Source organism: Chiloscyllium plagiosum, chromosome 26 (genome assembly GCF_004010195.1).
Source record: "Chiloscyllium plagiosum isolate BGI_BamShark_2017 chromosome 26, ASM401019v2, whole genome shotgun sequence".
In the NCBI taxonomy this organism is placed as follows: domain Eukaryota; kingdom Metazoa; phylum Chordata; class Chondrichthyes; order Orectolobiformes; family Hemiscylliidae; genus Chiloscyllium; species Chiloscyllium plagiosum.
In genome coordinates this window covers 18728920-18747629 of record NC_057735.1, presented here as the reverse complement: position 1 = coordinate 18747629, position 18710 = coordinate 18728920, and the positions used below count along the sequence as shown (strand labels likewise).

Sequence of the window (18710 nt, the reverse complement as noted above, 5' to 3'; positions counted from 1 at the left end):
AGCTATTTCTCAAATTTTTTTTTGCCTTTAAGAAATTATGTTGAATACATTTACTGAACAGCTGTTATCTCCTATTCCATGGAGATTGAACTCCAAACTCAAGGATGGACAAATGCTAAAAGGAAGGAAACTTAGATGTGAATCAAAGTTCCAAGAAAATTCACTGAGATATTGTCTGGTAGGATGAGCAGGTCACATTACAAAAGAAAGAAATAGAACATACGTTCGCAAGATGGAGCCTTGCCATCCCAACCCTCAGTTGTACATTGCCGATAATCTCTACCCAGTATTGAGTATCTAGAAAGAAAAAGAAATTACCTGTCATCAGTTACTTGAAGGTTAAATAGGAAAATGTAAGAATGTGCTGACCAGATAAGAATTGAAGCTCCATAGAGGAAAATTACATTAAATTATTTTTTAAAAGCTGTTAATAAAAACCTTAAATCAAACACTTTCCAAATTATTGTCCATCTACCAAATTTGTATCCCAGTCACTTAACTTATCAACATCCCTTCACAGAATAGTGAAGAAAGCAGGCTTACTCATTGCTCTCATGGAGAGTTCTTATCAGAAATGTGAAGATCCGTAGATGGATGGTTAACTAAAATTGTCTAGATCAGAAAGTCAAAAGAATATAATAATTCATTTACTGAAACTCACCCAATATCACAATAAAAATGAACCATATTTCCAAATGTTTTATTTGGAGCACTGTAATATCCATTCAGGATCTCTCCAGGGTTACCACATGTTATTGCTACAGAGGAAATATGAGAAATGTAGTTCTGTTACAATACACCAAAATCTATACACTCTTCTCTTCATTTTGGTTTGCAGATATTTAAAATGATGATGAACAGACACAACAAAATTGCCAATTATAACAAATTAGCCTGATTTTGGAACTCATTTTTCAAAATGATGGCAATACAATGCAAGCCTTCCTCTCAATTTGCAATACCTTACACTAGGTCTCAGTCTGATTTCAATAACACAACAAGGTGACCTACACCATCTTTGGGAGGTCATGTTGCAGCTGTACAGGACATTGGTTAGGCCACTGTTGGAATATTGTGTGCAATTCTGGTCTCCTTCCAATCAGAAAGATGTTGTGAAACTTGAAAGGGTTCAGAAAAGATTTACAAGGATGTTGCCAGGGTTGGAGGATTTGAGATATAGGGAGAGGCTGAACAGGCTGGGGCTGTTTTCCCTGGATCGTCGGAGGTTGAGGGTTACTTTATAGAGGTTTACAAAATTATGAGAGGCATGGATAGGGTAAATAGGCAAAGTCTTTTCCCTGGAGTCGGGGAGTCCAGAAGTAGACGGTATAGGTTTAGGGTGAGAGGGGCAAGATATAAAAGAGACCTAAGGGGCAACTTTTCCATGCAGTGGGTGGTACGTGTATGGAATGAGCTATGAGAGGAAGTGGTGGAGGCTAGTACAATTGTAACATTTAAGAGGTATTTGGATGGGTATATGAATAGGAAGGGTTTGGAAGGATATGGGCCGGGTGCTGGCAGGTGGGACTAGATTGGGTTGGGATACCTGGTCAGCATGGACGGGTTGGACTGAAGGGTCTGTTTCCATGCTGTACATCTCTATGACTCTACGTTCAGCTACTCATTGAATGGTGAGAGATTACGAGTTTTAGGTATTTAAGTGTCACTGAAAACCCAGGCAAAGATGCAAAATGAAATCAATGTGAATTTATTTGTTCATTTAGGGAATGTGGCTTTCATTAGCTGGGACAGCATTCATTGCCCATCCCTAATCATCCTGGAGAAGAAGGTGGAAAACCATATGGTCTTTTTGAATGACTGTAGTAGATTTAGTGCAGATACACTTACAATGCTGTTAAGGAGGAAGTTCCAGGATTCTGACTGTGCTAGCGAGGGATGATATGGCTGGGATTTGGAACGTACTGTCTGAGGAGCCTTGGTGAATTTCACAGTAACAACTTCATGAACCCCTATCTTGGTTATCTTGCTTATACCTTGTGTGGCATACTATAATATGCTTTTTGAAAATCCATGTATTCTTCATTGACTAGAAGCCAGATATTTACCCCAATAGTTACATCTTCCCAAACTCTGAAAATATATTGAAAATAGGTTTACCATTTAGAAAAACTGTGTTGACTTGTTCTCATCACATTATGACTTTCTCAGTGTGTTGTTAAGTCATCCTTAAAAATTTCAGCATTTTACCAATAGACTAACTGACTCACAGTTCACAATTTTCTCTCTCTCTCCTTCCTTGAACTGACATGCAAAACTAGTGATGAAATGATGTCAAACTCTCCAATACACCTTGAAAATCATGGATTTCCATTTCCAGAGCATCATCGCCACTATCATCATCCGCCATTCTTGTCACTCATTAATATCTATTTCTACCACTTAAGTATCAATTGATGCAACAGTTTTGGCAACATTAACAGAATTAAATCTGTCAGGCACAGACATAATAGGTTCTTTAAATGGAATGGAAGAGGAAGAGAAGAGATTTGGGGAAAGATTAAAGTATGGATCATTAACATTGACTCAACGTTTCCTTTCCTACAGATCTCCCATGCCTTAAACACAATTTGCTGCCAAGTCACACTCCACTAACATTAAAAACTCATAAATGTCTCATCATATGCCAAAAGCCATGTTCTTGATCCAACATTATTATTTGAACTCCGGCAGAAGAGTAAAATCTTCTGGAAAGAGCAAGGTTGATTTAACGAATGGCCATTTCTCATTTCCTCATTTTGTTCCTTTAAAATGCAATGTTGATTAAAGCATTCAACATATGTTTCTTCCCATTACAATAAATCAGAATTCCAAATGTCAAAATACTGTAGGGAAGAACATTTGGATGCTAACCGACCCTGAAAGTGATGTATTGAAGTGAGTCAATCAATGAGCATTAGCAAGAAGGCAATCACTTTACAAAACATTGAAATATAACTTACTTTCACAGGATGGGACATCACCATCCCACCCCTCAGCTGTGCATTGAAGATAAGTTCTACCCACCAACTCGTATCTAGAAAAAGAGAAACAAACCATTTGTTTTAAGAATCAGAAAGCTAATTGGAATTTTTTAGTTGAGTGACCAAGATAGAATTCTAAAGATCCAAAGAAAAATAATCTATCAAAATTTCATTAAACTCTATAAAATATAAAACATAGTACTACGTCCACAAATTCATGAAGGAAACAAATACACTTGAGTTGATAAAAATTGCTCTGATCATATATAGATTACAATGCACAGGAGAAGTATTGATGCACTTAGCTCTCTTTAGAGCTGATTTAATCATTTATGAGGAACCAGCAAGCACAAATATGCAGCGTTGATCTTAGATAATGGACCAGGGATCATTAGTATAGTTAGTACTTCAATCTTTGCATTAATATAGCAACCCCGGCAATAACATCATAGAAACATTGTAGCAATAACGATTTTTGAAAAAGAATTGTCAATTCAATGCTAAACTAGAATAGTCACTCAGAGCTCTCATTCTGAGTCATCATCAGAAATGTCATACATGAGAGGTGACTGTCTGAAGTTGTCTTAATCACAGCATTAAAATAGTACTGTCCATCACCAAAATCTGTTCAGTAATTTATGTATTGAATACTCACCCAAAGTCACAATAAAAAATAACTTTATTTCCAAGTGTCTCATTTGCCTCCTTGTAATGTCCATTCAGAATTTCCCCAGGGTTACCACAACTTATGGCTGCATGGAAAATGAAATGAGAAGAGAGAAATGCAACATAACTCCAAAACATCTGCCTTGTGGACATCTCTGATTTCACCAGCGTTTATTAGCTAACTTTTTAGCTTCCTGGTGTAACATCTTTTTAACCTTCCCAGTTTTCATTTATTGAATTAAAATTTCACCATTTGCCACAATGGGATTCAAATTCATGCTTTTGTTTCTGATTTCTAATTCTGCAGTTCTTTCGTTCTTTTTTAACTTCCAAAAACAGTTGAGAGAATGCCAGTCAGCTGCAAAGTTCCAAAGCTGACTGGTTGTAAGCTTGGTCTTGGTTCTCTTGGATTAGATCCTAATTATAATAAATTCAGTAAAATCTAGTAACCCACAATGATCATTCCCCCTCATCTCCCACACACCTCCCATCCTCCAACCATGACAAACTATGTCATCCATCTATCCTGCAATTCCCTCCTACCCTCCATGACAACCAATGCCCACTACTCATGACCTCATGGCCTCCTCAATATGTCCATGTCAAATCATATCACTCCATGCATTCCCATGTTCCTTTATAGCTCCTATGTTAACTTAGTGCCTGTCATACACTTCCCCTCACCAATCTTTGCCCATATATCTCCATGCCAAAATACCCACTATCCTCAGGGACTTCAAGAGGCATGCTGAGATGAAGTTAAATAAAATCCTAAGTACAGATTCTTCCAAGTCTACCTCCTAGATCTCCCACAGATGAACTAACAATTCCTGTTGATTTGATAAATAAATTTGATAAATTTGAGTAACCCGAAGCCTCCACTACATTCTCATGGGTTCAGGAATGATTCAATTCAATTCAATGTGAATTAAAGCAAAAAATATTTTTGTCTTATCCCAAAAGGATAGAATTCAAAGTTATATGGTGTCATACTATTGTATGGAATAAAACTAGGACATAAACTAACACTGTACTATAATTTATTGAAAGTGGATCAATCATTTGGTGCAGATATGCAGATCAGTTACTTTACCAATCAGGGAAATATAACTTACGTTCACAGGATGGAATCTCACCATCCCAACCCTCTGGTGTACATTTCCGATAACCATTACCCAGCATTGTGTACCTAGTAAAATAAAACCACCTGTTATCAATGTTCTTCCGGATAACTGACAAAATATTCCAGTTTACTAACCAGGCATGAATTCCAAGGTCCAAAGAGGAAAAGTCTATTAAAATAACAAGAAACTATTTTTAAAACATCAAGCAATCAACTAAAAGGAGAACATTTTCCCAAATGTTACTCTATTTGCCAAATGTTTGCCAAGTCACATCACATTTTATATTCCTTTACAAAATTAAGTTAATCAAGTAATGAAAGAATCAGCCTTACTCTGAATAACATGAAGTGACATGATCAGAAATATAAAGACCAAGATACGGACAGGCATCAAAATTGCTTTCATCACAACATTAAAGTAATACAATCCATTAATAATTTATCTACTGAATACTCACCCACTATCACAATAAAAGGTAGCTTTATTTCCAACTGTCTTATTTGGTGCATTATAGTATCCATTCAATATCTCGCCAGGGTTGCCACAGGTTATTGCTGAACACAAAATAAAATGACAACAGGTAGAAATGTAACAAACCTTCAAAATCTGCAACAGTTTCTTTCATTTCACAGATACTTCGCATGAAGATGAATAGCTACAATAAAACCTGTCCACAATGCCAAGTTATTCTTACTTATGAAATTAATTTTCACAATTGGAGGATTTTCACTTAGTCCACAAAACTTTGAAACAACAGGGGCCTTTGCTTTAGTAGCACTATGCATGAACCAGCATCAATCTTCACTAACTTACTTACTAAATGGTGACAGACAAAGAGACAAGGAGGAACAGAGGTATACATGTGTCTATGAACGTTATTCACTGTCATAAAGTTTATTCAAAAACATTAATTCAAACATTTCCATTATTTCAAGGGCATGGGATCACAAAAATGAGGAAATATCTTCAAAGGTTCACATCCACCTCAAAAGATTATTTACTTCCAGTTTCACAGTATTACCTGTTTTGCCTCAGGTTTTGCACCACCAAACCTTACACCTTTTTTGTTGAGTTGCTTCAATAAAGTCTTTTAATTTCACTCAAATGTCAATTAATGCAACTTGCCCTTTGGTTGCAAGTAGACAACTAATTCAGTGTGGTAAAGTCACAGGAGAATCTTTAAATAAGGATGGAAGAAAATGTTAACGGACTAGGAACACTGATTATACTTCACCTTTGGCTTCCACTTTCTTCCCCTGAAATCCCAAGTCCCTCCAACCACTGTCTATCAGCTTGTACCCCACTAACATTAGTAGCTTTGAACTTCTCATTTCACACCAGAACTCAAATCCTTGTTCCAACACTATCATTTGAGCTAGGACAAAAGAGTAAAGTCTTTAGAGGGAGCAGGATTGATTTGCTGGTTGGTCATTTCTCATTTCACACACTATATACTTTAATATGCAACACTGAATAAAGCTTTGAGCTAATGTTCTTTCCCATTCCAGGAAATCAGAACTCCAATCTACAAGATGTCAGACTACTGAAGGGAAGAAAGTTTGGATGCCAACCAACACTACAAAAAAATTCATTGGAAGCAGGCCAATCATTTAGCACTGACCAGCAGATCAGTTGCTTTATAAAGGAAGGAAATATAACTTACGTTCACAGGATGGAACGTCATCATCCCAACCCTCAGCTGTACACTGTTGATAATCTCTACCCACTATCTTGTATCTAGAAAAGGAAAAGCAAACCACTTGTATCAATAACTGGAGGTCACTTTGATAATAATCATTCACTGACTAAAGGTAAAAGGTCCAAAGACATATAAATCTATCTAAATAGCAATAAACTTGGAAACATCTTTAAAAATGGGATGAGATCCACAGATTAATGAATGAATCAGATACAGTTTTGTTTTTGCTAAAATAATAAGGGCTGGTCAGACTTGATCAAGCGACAGTGCACAGGAGAAATATTAATGTATCTAGCTCATTTTAAGCTGATGTACAATATAATTTAAACTGTTGAGAAACCAGAAGACTCTGATGTCCAGTGTTGATCTCAGATTATTCATTTAGGGACCATTAACACATTCATCATTTCCAACTGCACAATAATATTCCAAATAGCTCTTATTTTCAAAATTCTCAGTTCAACATTAAACTGGAAAATCCAATCACAGCCCATATACTCAACTCCTGTCAGAAATGTCATGCACCAGAGATGGCAATCTGAATTTGTTATAATTATAGCATTAAAATAATAGACTTCCAACAAAATAATTTCACTAATTTATTGACTGAACACTCACCCAAAGTCACAATAATAAAACACTTTATTTCCAACTGTATCATTTGGTGTCTGATAATGTCCATTCAGAATCTCTCCAGGGTTGCCACAGATTATTGCTGCACGGGAAATACAATAAGATAATGTTGATTCTTGAGCCTCAGGTGAGTGGTTAAAGTGTCTTAGTGAGCTCCACATATTGTAGGTTTTTTCAATCAGGCAGTTTGATGATTGAACTAAAAGTAAATGACACCATAAAAAAGGGATTGCAGGATCAGGGAGATCTGGTAATATTTATACACGTCTTAGGAAATGTTAGGACAAGGTGAAGATCTTTGCGATGCACTAAACCAAACTCTCAAAGCAACCTGGTGGAAGTTTATAAAATAATAAAGGGTATAACAGAGTTAATGGTGGTTGTTTTTTCCATAGGATGGGGAATTTCAAGACAAGGGGACACATTCTTAAGGTGCGAGGAGAGAGTTTTAATAAAGACATGAGGGACAATGATTTTTACAGTGTGGTTTGCATATGGAATGAACTTCCTGAGGAAGTGGTGAATGTGGGTACAATTACAAATGTTTAAAAGACATTTGATTACTTATATGAATAGGAAAAATCTGGAGGGATATGGGCCAGGAGCAGACAGGTGGGAATAGTTTAGTTTGGCATTATGTTTGGCATGGACTGAAGGGTCTGTTTCCATGCTTTATGACTCTGACTTATTAGCTTGAAACAAAACTCCATACTCAACAACAAAATCTTTCACTGAAATATTTAACACAAACATGAATAGCACAATGACATTGACAACAAAATCCGGTTATCCCAAATTATAAATTCAATTTTCAGGAATATGGTAATATAAAATGAAAACATTTTTTTGATCTGTAAAACCTCAGAATAACAAGCTGCTGTCCATCTGCAAAGCAATATAAACAGACCTGCACCAATCTTCAACAGCAAATCATCATTATATATATTACATATCCATTTTGTTGAGCTAATTCTAAGCAGCAGAACATTGCTGGAAGTGTCTCTATAATTGATGGCTGCTGCCATTCATGCACCAGGACCCAGAAAAAGGATCTCATTTGAATCTGAGGACACCATGATGTGAATAGGGGTTGGAACGGTGATGTGTGGGATTAGTCACTAGAGAATTGTGTGCAGTGTGTCACAAGGAAGGGCATTGAAACTGCTTTCAATGGGCTTCCCTTCTTACACTGGGCCCCATGACTGGCCATTGTGTGGCTGACAATGAGGGAATGTCATAACAAGACTGCAGCATTTGAGTCAAGGGAGAGTCACACACGTCCCTTTCAATCTCTGAGGCTCAAATTACATCTGATGGGCTCAGGAATAATTGCTCTCAAGTTTTTCAGTCCACAACTCTATCAGTCTTCTGCTTTGACCCCCACCATCCCACAGCAGACACCTTTGCCCGGCCCAGACCAATGAAATTCTCCAATTCCACAATTGAGAATTCATGGGGATGGCTGAAAAGACTGACCCCTGGGCCCAGCTGTTAACACTCCCTCCTTTCCCCAGATACAGCTGACAACAATCCGTAGAGTCCCCTGATGGCAAACCCTAGATGTGCCCCACAATACTCAAATCTGACAAAGGAATGACAATTCAGACCCCCACCCTCTGTATAATTTAAACATGGATAATTAGCATCGATTGGATAATTTCCTGTGCCTTTAATTTCTATGGACCCAAATTGCTAATTCCAAATGCAACTAAAATGAGTACCTCCTAAGTTTTCCTTCACCCACCGAAATCCAGTTTTTACTCCAAATTAACATGGTGATCAGGTAGAAAAATATATTCTTCTGGAAAGAGTAGGGGCGATTTGATAACTGATCATTGCTTAGTATACCTGCAATGATTTTTCCAAATGTAATGTGAATGGAAAAGCAATGAATACTTTTTTTTTCTCTGATTCAAAGAAATAAATCTAGGCTTAAGAATGTCAAAACAGTGTAAGAAAAAAAATTTGGTCATGAGCCATGATGACTCACTGTAACTAATTCAATCATTTTTTTTCAGACATGCAACCCAGTCACTTTACAAAATAGAGAAATATAAAAAGGAAACATAACTTACCTTCACAGGATGGAACCATACCATCCCAACCATCAGCTGTGCACTGTCGATAATTTCTGCCAATTATTTTGTATCTAAAAAAAAATGGCAAGCCACCAGTCATCTGACATGAAGATTAACTGAAAAAAAGTGTCATTATCTATGTAGGAGTTCTGAGGATCATGAAAAAAAATCTATTCAACTGTCAACAAAGAAAAATAAATCAAACATTGCTCTAGGGTAACAGAACAATGAAATAGGAATCAAATGCAGCTGCATTTCTGGTTAAAAAAAACTTCATAAAAGTACAGTGCAAATGCAAAACATTAACACAGCGCGGACTCGGAATGAGGCCCACTAACAACTCATGACCTCAAGGTGAACCCCCGTGCAGACCTATCTGCTTTTATTCTATTTCTCTCTTTCTCTGCTTTAGAAAGATTATAATGCTAACTTTTAATATTATTCCTATATTTTTCTAACTTATACCTAAGATTTTGCACCTAAGCATTTTTGTACCAAAGTTGGCACCCGAAATGGCAACTTTGTACACTTTTCAGTGTACTCCTGTATCTCTGTACTTGAGTAGATGTGACAATAAAACCTAATTCTAATTCTAATTCAATGTCCTGCTGACTCTAACATAAGTTAGACATTTTGTAGAAACATCATCAAGGGACATTTGGTTTGTGGCCTGGCTTATGGATGTTCCTAGATCTAACAGTTCTATTTTCACATTAAAATTAAAATTCCAACACTAACAATTTCCACTTTGATCATTACCAATGGTTTTGTTTAACTTGATGTTTGAACCCATAGGAAGGAAGCCTCATTAAGAGTTAATATGAAGAGCTTCCATGAGAAATGCAATAAATGAGGTCATCCAACACTGTCTCAATTACTACTTTACAATAGCACAGTGCTTCATTAAAATCATTCAGTGTGTTATATCCTGAAGACTCACCCAATGTCACAATAAAAAGTAGCATTACTTCCAACTGTCCATTTTGATGCTTTGTAATATCCATGCAGAATTGAACCAGGGTTTCCACAGTTTATTGCTATACAGAAAATAAAATGAGAAGGGGCAGCAATATCAGAAAAATCCAAAATCCCAATCAGTTTTTTTCACAGATTGTTAACATGAAGATGAAATATACAATTACATAACTGTTCAGATTATCAAGTTACCTTAAATTTGGAATTTATTTTCCAGTTTTTATGGTATTATCTACAGTCCCTCACACTATCTGGACACTAATAAACAACACCAATCCTCAACAGCAATACACGAACATAATGGACTGATTTCATTCTATAAACAGAATCTTCAGCATCAGTTATAGAGTCATAGAATCATAGAGATGTACAGCATGGAAACAGACCCTTCAGTCCAACCTGTCCATGCCGATCAGATATCCCAACCCAATCTAGTCCCACCTGCCAGCACCCGGCCCATATCCCTCCAAACCCTTCCTATTCATATACCCATCTAAATGCCTCTTAAATGTTGCAATTGTACCAGCCTCCACCACTTCCTCTGGCAACTCATTACATACATGGGTGAACTATTCTGAACCTCTCATCAATTCCATGGAATAGGCCTAATTTGATCTAAGACTTTCTTTGGCTAACTTGGGCCCTTCCATGTGACCAACTCCTTGAGTGTAGAAGTTTCCCTGCCCACAAGCAGCCAGATAGAGAATGGCAGATTTCCATTGGCAGCATATCTACCAGGAGCAGTGGCTACTCCTATGAATGTTCCAATGCCCAGCCTGAGGATCTATGTTGGATCGTAGAACGCAGGTGTCTGGAGTAGGAAGCATTCACTGGAGAATAATACCCCCACACCCATTCACATTTTCCTGGGATCTATTAAATTCCAGCCAATGTTACGTATCCATATAAAAACTAAATGCTTGGGATTAGTAGCCATGGAGGACAAAAATATTTAAGAGTCCCTCTACAAAAAAATTATGAAAATTAGAAGACATTCGAGTTCTGTTCTATGCAGCCTTATCATGGCAGTAGATGATGTGAAGTCTGAAGAGTGTGTGGGTGGTTATTCGTTATCCTACTGTTGGCATTTCATTGGTCAGTGTGAATGTCCACCTAACAATTGCACCTTGACAGCGAACAACCCTCCCTCACCAACATGCCCCATCCGTCCCATGTTGGATATTTGGTTCAGATCTCTGGTGGATGTTTAGCTTGTCTGGTAAATATCAGGCCAGAAGTCTTGTTTGTTGGGTATGAGGTGGGGCGGCAGTCTCAAGTTGGTATGGAGCAAGGCTTGTAAACCAAAGGCAGGGTCAGGCTGGTTGTGATCTGGAGGGGTCAGCCTCGGCAATGTAAGCAGCGTGGATGGTGTTGGTTCCAGAATGCCATGTATGAAAAGAGGTGAGTTGGTGGTTGAAAATTGGGTCTGGTCAGGGAGTGGTTTTCAGGAGCACTGAGAGTGTCAGCACAGGGGGCAAAGGGGTATAACCTGGGGTTCAGTTGTGAGGTTAGATTCGTATTTATCCTGGAGTTAGACTCAGGTTTTAGTTCTCTCAATTAGATTAGATTAAATTCCCTACAGTGTGGACACAGGCCCTTTAGCCCAACAAGTCCACACCGACCCTTTGAAGAGTAACCCACCCCCCTCTGACTAATGCACCTAACAACTACAGACAATTTAGCATGGCCAGTTCACCTGACCTGCACATTTTTGGAATGTGGAAGAAACCAGAGTACCCGGAGGAAACTCCACACAGACAGTCGCCCAAGGCTAGAATCGAACCTGAGACTCCGGCGCTGTGAGGCAGCAGTGCTAACCACTGAGCTACCATGCCACCTATGCTCCTGGGTAATTACGTTGAGGTAAGGCAGCATTTGCAGAATTCTTTGACTTGAATGCATTCTTTCAGAATATTCCAGATGCAAGAGATTTGTCCATCGAAAGGTCAATTTCTTTGCAATTCCCACAGTCAGCAGTCTCTGGATTCCACATGTTCCCAATTTGCAACTCTAGTCTACATTGCTCCATTGATTCTGACCATCAGAATATCTGGTCCTGAGTTACAAGTCCGTTAGAATTTTTTAAACCAAGAAACAACTCTGTGAATCTTTATATTGCTTATGAACCTTACATGTGGCATCCTAATAAATATCTTGTGGAAATTCATGTGTTCTGCATTGACTGGCAGTCCAGAATCTACCCCAATAGTTATAACCTCAAAATAGCTAATAGATTTGCCACACAACACTTCCTTTAAATAAAACTATGCTGATTTGCTTTGATCATATTGTATTTTTCTAAATGTGTTATTGAAATTTTCAAAAAAGTTCATAAATTTTACAGCATTTCCCCCAATAACTAATGTTAGACTAACTGGCTCACAGTTCACAATTCTCTCTCTCGCTCTCTCTCTCATTTCTTGAATTGTGGTTCAGACTCTCATGTCTCTCTTATTCACCTGAAGGATCATGGATATCCATTTCCACAGCATTATCTGCTTTGCCTCCACATGACTATGGTCATTCACCATTCTTGTCACTTCTTCAGCATCTATTCCTTTCACACAAGCACCAACTAAAGCAACAATATAAGATCACTAAGAAAACTAAATCTGCCAGGCACAGCCACATTATACAATTAATTTTGAATGGAAGAGGAAGAGAATAGTTTTTTAAAATTTATTCATTTTGGTTTGGGCATCATTGGCTGGTCAGCATTTGTTTTCCGCCCCTAATTGCATTGAGAAGGTGGTGCTGAGCTGCCTTCTTGAACTGCTGGAGTTCACCTGCTGTAGGTTGATGCACAATGCCCTTTGGGAGGGAATTCCAGGAGTTTGACCCAGTGACAGTAAGGAACAGCGATATATTTCTAAGTCAGGATGGTGACTGGCTTGGGAGGGAACTTGAAGATGGTAGTACTCCCATATATCTGCTGCCTTTATTCTTCTAGATGAAAGTAATCATGGATTTGGAGGTGCTGTCTGAAGATCTTTGGGGAATTTCTGCAGTGCATCTTGTAGGTAGTACACACAGTTGCTACTGAGCATCAGTGGTGAAACGAGTGAATACTTGTGGATGCAGTGCCAATCAAGTGGGCTTCTTTGTCCTGGATGGTGTCAAGTTTCTTGAGTGTTGATGGAGCTGCACTCCTCGAGGCAAGTGGAGTGTATTCTATTACACTCCTGACTTGTGCCTTGTAGATGGTAAACATGCTTTTGGGAGGCAGGAGAAAAAGTCACTCACCACAGTGTTCCTATCCTCTGACCTGCTCTTGTAACGGTTCCATTTATGTGGGGAATCCATTTGAGTTTCTGGTCAATGATAACTCCCAGGATGTTGATAGTGGGGGCTTCAGAGATAGTAACACTATTGGATGTCAAGGAATGGTGGTTAGATTCATTTCTTATTGGTAATGATCATAGACTGGCATTTTTATGGCGTGAATGCTACTTACCACTTGTCAGCCCTAGCCTGAATATTGTCCTGATCTTGTTGCATTTGGACACGGACTGCTTCAGTATCTGAGGAGGCATGAATGATGTTGAACATTGTGCAATCATTGATGAACATCCCCACTTCTGATCTTACAATGGAGGGTAGGTCACTGATGAAGCAGTGGTGCAGGTTTGGCCTAGGATTCTACCCGGAGGAACACCTGCAGAGATGTCCTGGAGCTGAGATGACTAACCTCCAACAATCTCAACCATTTTCCTTTGTATCAGGTATGTCATCAACTACCAGAGAGTTTGCCCCCTGATAACCACTGATTCCACTTTTGATGCCACATTCAGTCAAATGCAGCCTTGATCTCAAGAGTTATCACTCTCATTTCAACTCTGAAATTTTGATATAATTAAAGTATGGATTATTAACGTCAACTTGACTTTTCCTTTATCTTCCTCCATTTCCTTGCTGTGGATCACCCATGACATAAACACCACTTGGTGTCAACTCAAGCTCCAGTAATATTCAAAAGAGTGTCTCATCACACTACCGTATGGACTTAGACAGGTGAATAAAAATCTGCACAGAGCACAATTTATTTAACGAACGTCTACTTCTCATTTTTCAAATTGCGCTCCATTAAAATACAACGCTGAATAAAGTGTTGAATAGGTATTTCCTCCCATTACAAGAAATCAGAATTCCAAGCTGAAGGATGTCAAAATATTGTCAGGAAGACAATTTGTACGTCAACTAACACTAGGGGGTAATACATTGAAGTCAGCTTTTTTGATATTGAAAACCAAAGCAGTCACTTCACAAAACAGTTATACATAACTTACGTTCACAGGTTGGGACATCACCATCCCATCCCTCAGCTGTACATTGCCGATAAGCTCCACCCACCATCTTGTATCTAGAAAAAGAGAAACAAACCATTTGGCAATTCTAGTACTCTGATCAAGTTAGACTTCCAAAGGATCAAAGAGAAATGAATGCATCAAAATAGCAATAATTTCATAAAACATAAAACAGGGGACTAGGTCTGCAGATGCATCAATTTGATTTGATAAAGAAAAGTTATACTCTGACCATATATAAGTTATACTGATAACTCTATCTCTCTTTAAGGCTCATTTACAATACAAAGGTCTGTACTATGAAGAACTAGCAGATACAAATGTCCAATGTTGATCTCAGATAATGTATCCAGGGATCATTAATATATTCAGTATTTCTTTCATTGCAATAGTATAGCTATTCCAACAACAATAACATAGAAACATCATAAAATGTGTAGAGCACTGATGCTGAGTTATCATCACAAATGTCATGCCTGAGAGATGGCTATCTGAAGTTCTCAAAATTATAGAATTAAAGCAACAGTGTCGATCACTAATATTTGTTCAGTAATTTATTTACAGAATACTCACTCAAAGTCACAATAAAAAATAACTTTATTTGGAATTGTTTCATTTAGAACCTTATAATGTCCATTCAGAATCGCTCCAGGGTGACCACAGGTTATTGCTGCACAGAAAATACAATGAGAAGATAGAAGCATTACAAAACTCCAAAACCTCCATCAGCTTCTTTCATTTAATACACAAGAATATGAATGCAATGAAACTCCACACACCCTCAAGAATTCAGTTTTCATTATTCCAGCAATAAAATGGCAAGATTTGCTCGTAATCTGCTTTATCTCACAATAACAGGACACTATCTGTCTACAAAACAACAAAATAGAATTGCATCAGTTTTCACCGGCAATCCCAAGTCAAATTGTTAGCAAACCATCCACTTATGACATAGGCTGGCATGTTCTATTATCAGCCATAAAATGAGGTGTGGTTGCTGTTGAAGCTGTTGATACTGTAAGGTATTCCAGGGATGTTTGCTAGATCCAAAACCTGAACCATGGAATACAATTGTTAATTGGAAATGGCTCAGACATTTTGTACAGACACGCAGGTCAGTTACTTTACAAAACAGGGAAATATCACTTACATTCACATGATGGAATCTCGCCGTCCCAACCCTCAGTTGTACATTGTCGATAATTTCTGCCAATAATTTTGTATCTACAAGAAAAACAGAGCCACTTTTGATCAGACATGAAAAGTCACTGAAAAAGTGTGCCAGTGCACTGACAAGGTAAAAAAATCGAAGTTTCACAGAGTAAACATTATTTAACAAACTACTTATAAAAACAATACAAAACTGTAGAACATTCAAAATGAATGAAATGCTGTTGCAGTGTAGCTTAAACTAAAATTGCTCCTTGAACACGATATTGAGTACAGGGCACAGGAGAAACATTGAAGAATTAAGCTCACTTTGCACTGACATCTGGTATACAGTAGTTTAAAACTTTTGAAGATCCAGCAGATATGAACACCACTTTTGAAATCAGATTATGAAATTTATCAAATGAACTGTTCCATCTGTGCATTAATATTTCTATTGCACCACTATTGTCCCATGCCTTGATCAGTACAATTGATTTTTTTTTACATTGCTGGTGGAACACTAAAACATTGCTGGTGGAACAAAAGCCACCCTCACTGTTAACATGAAAAGATTTCATCAGAAAAATGATGAAGATTTGATCATTTGAAATCATCTAAATCATAAATTTACAATAAAGCAAAGAACAATTAAAATTACTCAACATATTTTGAATACTCACCCAATGTCACAATAAAAGGTAATATTACTTCCAACTGTCCAATTTGATGCTTTATAATATCCATTTGGAAGTGAACCTGGGTTACCACAGTTTATTGCTATAAAGGAAACAAAACATGAAAAGTTAGAAATGTTATAAGAACCCAAAGCCCAGAAATAATTTATCATTGTAAGTCACAGATATTTTTCATGAAGATGTAATAGTACACAATTGCAGACAATGACATTTCTATAAATTTGGTATTCATTTTCTGAATTCTTGCATTTCTAATACAAGATTTCCTCTAATTCTCTATTCTTGACTGAAACTAGTCTCTGTGTTTAACATCATGAATCACGACAAGAAATCCAAAAACAACATGGTCAGATTTACTCTTAGGAAAGAGGTCCGCAACATCAATGGATGAACCAATGGAAAGCCCACATCACATCCACATGCAGAGAGCCCAATTTGATTTAAGGGGCCTCAGGCACAGGTGGCAAATGTGGGCCTTTCATGCTATTAAAGCCAGAGGTGGCTCTCCATTGCTGGCAGCACTACCAGTATCTTATGACATTATGAATGGAGACTGCTGATATTAATGCTCCAAGTCCCAAGAAAGACATCTCTGCTGCATGGCGAACACAGGAGACAGGGCCAGGGCAGTGGTCCCTGGAAATGTATAAAATGCAAGACAGAGGTTGGCAAAATGCTGGAGCAAAGAATACTTGGACGTCAACCAACATTATAGGATAACTCATTGACAACAGCTCGATGAATTGCTACAAGCAAGAACATTACTTTACAAAAGAGGGAAATCTGACTTACGTTCACAAGATGGAACATTCCCAACCCATCCCTCAGCTGTACATTGTCGATAGTCTCCGCCTACCATCTTGTATCTAAGAAAAGGGGAAGAGAATCAATGCATCGGAATGGTAATTTGGAAAATTGTACAACTTGCAGACCTGATAAGAAGTTAAAGGTCCATAGAATAACCTTATGTTCAGCTATCAACAAATGTTATACATTAAAAAGCAATGTGAGAATAGCTTAGCAAAAAAATTAATTTGTAATCAAATGGTATTGCACTGTAGCTATAAATGATGCCGATCAGATATCATCTAAAACATAAATCACAGGAGGAACTCTATGTGGCAGCTCACCATGACACTAATTACAATATAAGCTAAGCATTTTGAGGGATACAACAGATAAAAAGTCATTTAGTATTGATCTTGGTGTATGGATCTAGGCATCACCAACATATATAACATTTCTATCTGTCTATAATCATTTCAAATCCATGCAGCAGCATCCCTGATCTTGATGTGCATAAAGACATTTTAAAAACAAATACCCTGCTTGGCATTGAATTGAAAGCCTGACTCATACTCACATGGTAAACACTTGCCAGGAATGCAAATGAAAAATAGTATAATCACAAAAAAATTGAGTGATGATATACTATAATAGCAACATTTCAGCAAAATTATTCATCATTTCACTGAGCACATACTCACCCAACATCACAATGAAAGGTCACTTTATTTCCAGCTGTGTCATTTGAGGCTATGTAATATCCATTCTGAATTTCACCAGGGTTACCACAGTTTATTGCTACACAGAAATTGAAAATGAAGTAGGTAGGAATTTTACAAAACTCTAACATCTCCAATAATTCTGTCATTGCAATTGATCTTGCAGATGAAAGATACTATACAACAATGCGATTACTTAATAAAGCAAATTATTTGAAGTTTAGAATCCAATTTCCATAAGTTTTTGAAATGGTCAATAGAATACAATATTTTAATTGTAGGGACTTGACCAGTATCAAGGTTTTAATCACACAATTGATGTATAGGACATGTCATTCTTATATCAGACTCCTGAACCAACTGCTCTCCTTGGAAATCATTCATGACAGGAGTCGCTCAGGTGGAGAACAAATATGTTTTAAGATTGTGCTCAAAGCATCTGAGGATTTCAGCATCACCCATCACCTCTTGACAGTCCCTAACTTGTGTTATGACATGGGTAAACCACCCTGATTAATTTAAAACCAGCAACACAGAAAAGATTTATCCCATGCAGTAACCTGTAAAAATTCAAGTGGCCAAGAACTATTTAAAGTAAAAATTAACAACTTTATTTCATAAAATATAAAGAGGATAATTAACTAACAACTATTTACAATTCCTTACTCTAACCTATCTGTTACCTTCCGTCCTAAAACATTAGTCCAATAAAACTCCCGATTATGATTTACAGGAAAATTCAAATTTTTAAACCAGCCAGCTGTCGAATCTTCTCTTCATCTTTGTTGGTAGATTGACTCTCCAGGTCAGTGTTGAGCTTTTTCTCTGTGCAAACTACTTCTATAGACAGGTACCTCGCAGACAGTTCTGACTAGCAGTCTACAGCTGTTGGTCTCAT

At 37.5% G+C, this 18710-nt stretch overlaps 1 protein-coding gene across 10 annotated transcripts in view; it reads right to left on the bottom strand.

Annotated features, from left to right (window-relative positions):
* Positions 1-18710, bottom strand: part of LOC122563171 (sushi, von Willebrand factor type A, EGF and pentraxin domain-containing protein 1-like) — a 123658-nt gene that overhangs the window by 20159 nt on the left and 84789 nt on the right. For 8 of the 10 annotated variants that reach the window (XR_006315504.1, XM_043716665.1, XM_043716669.1 and 5 more), the window contains 16 exons: positions 17795-17891; positions 17100-17173; positions 16293-16389; positions 15611-15684; positions 15034-15130; positions 14443-14516; positions 10122-10218; positions 9179-9252; positions 7089-7185; positions 6435-6508; positions 5229-5325; positions 4763-4836; positions 3637-3733; positions 2961-3034; positions 662-758; positions 224-297 (listed from right to left, as the gene is read on the bottom strand). Coding sequence is in view for 9 of the 10 variants with exons in the window: in XM_043716665.1 (XP_043572600.1) it covers positions 224-297; positions 662-758; positions 2961-3034; positions 3637-3733; positions 4763-4836; positions 5229-5325; positions 6435-6508; positions 7089-7185; positions 9179-9252; positions 10122-10218; positions 14443-14516; positions 15034-15130; positions 15611-15684; positions 16293-16389; positions 17100-17173; positions 17795-17891 (1368 nt within the window). In the remaining variant the exon portion in view is untranslated. The remainder of the gene's footprint in view (positions 1-223; positions 298-661; positions 759-2960; positions 3035-3636; positions 3734-4762; positions 4837-5228; positions 5326-6434; positions 6509-7088; positions 7186-9178; positions 9253-10121; positions 10219-14442; positions 14517-15033; positions 15131-15610; positions 15685-16292; positions 16390-17099; positions 17174-17794; positions 17892-18710) is intronic. The other 2 variants (XM_043716673.1, XM_043716672.1) reach the window with 2 other exon arrangements.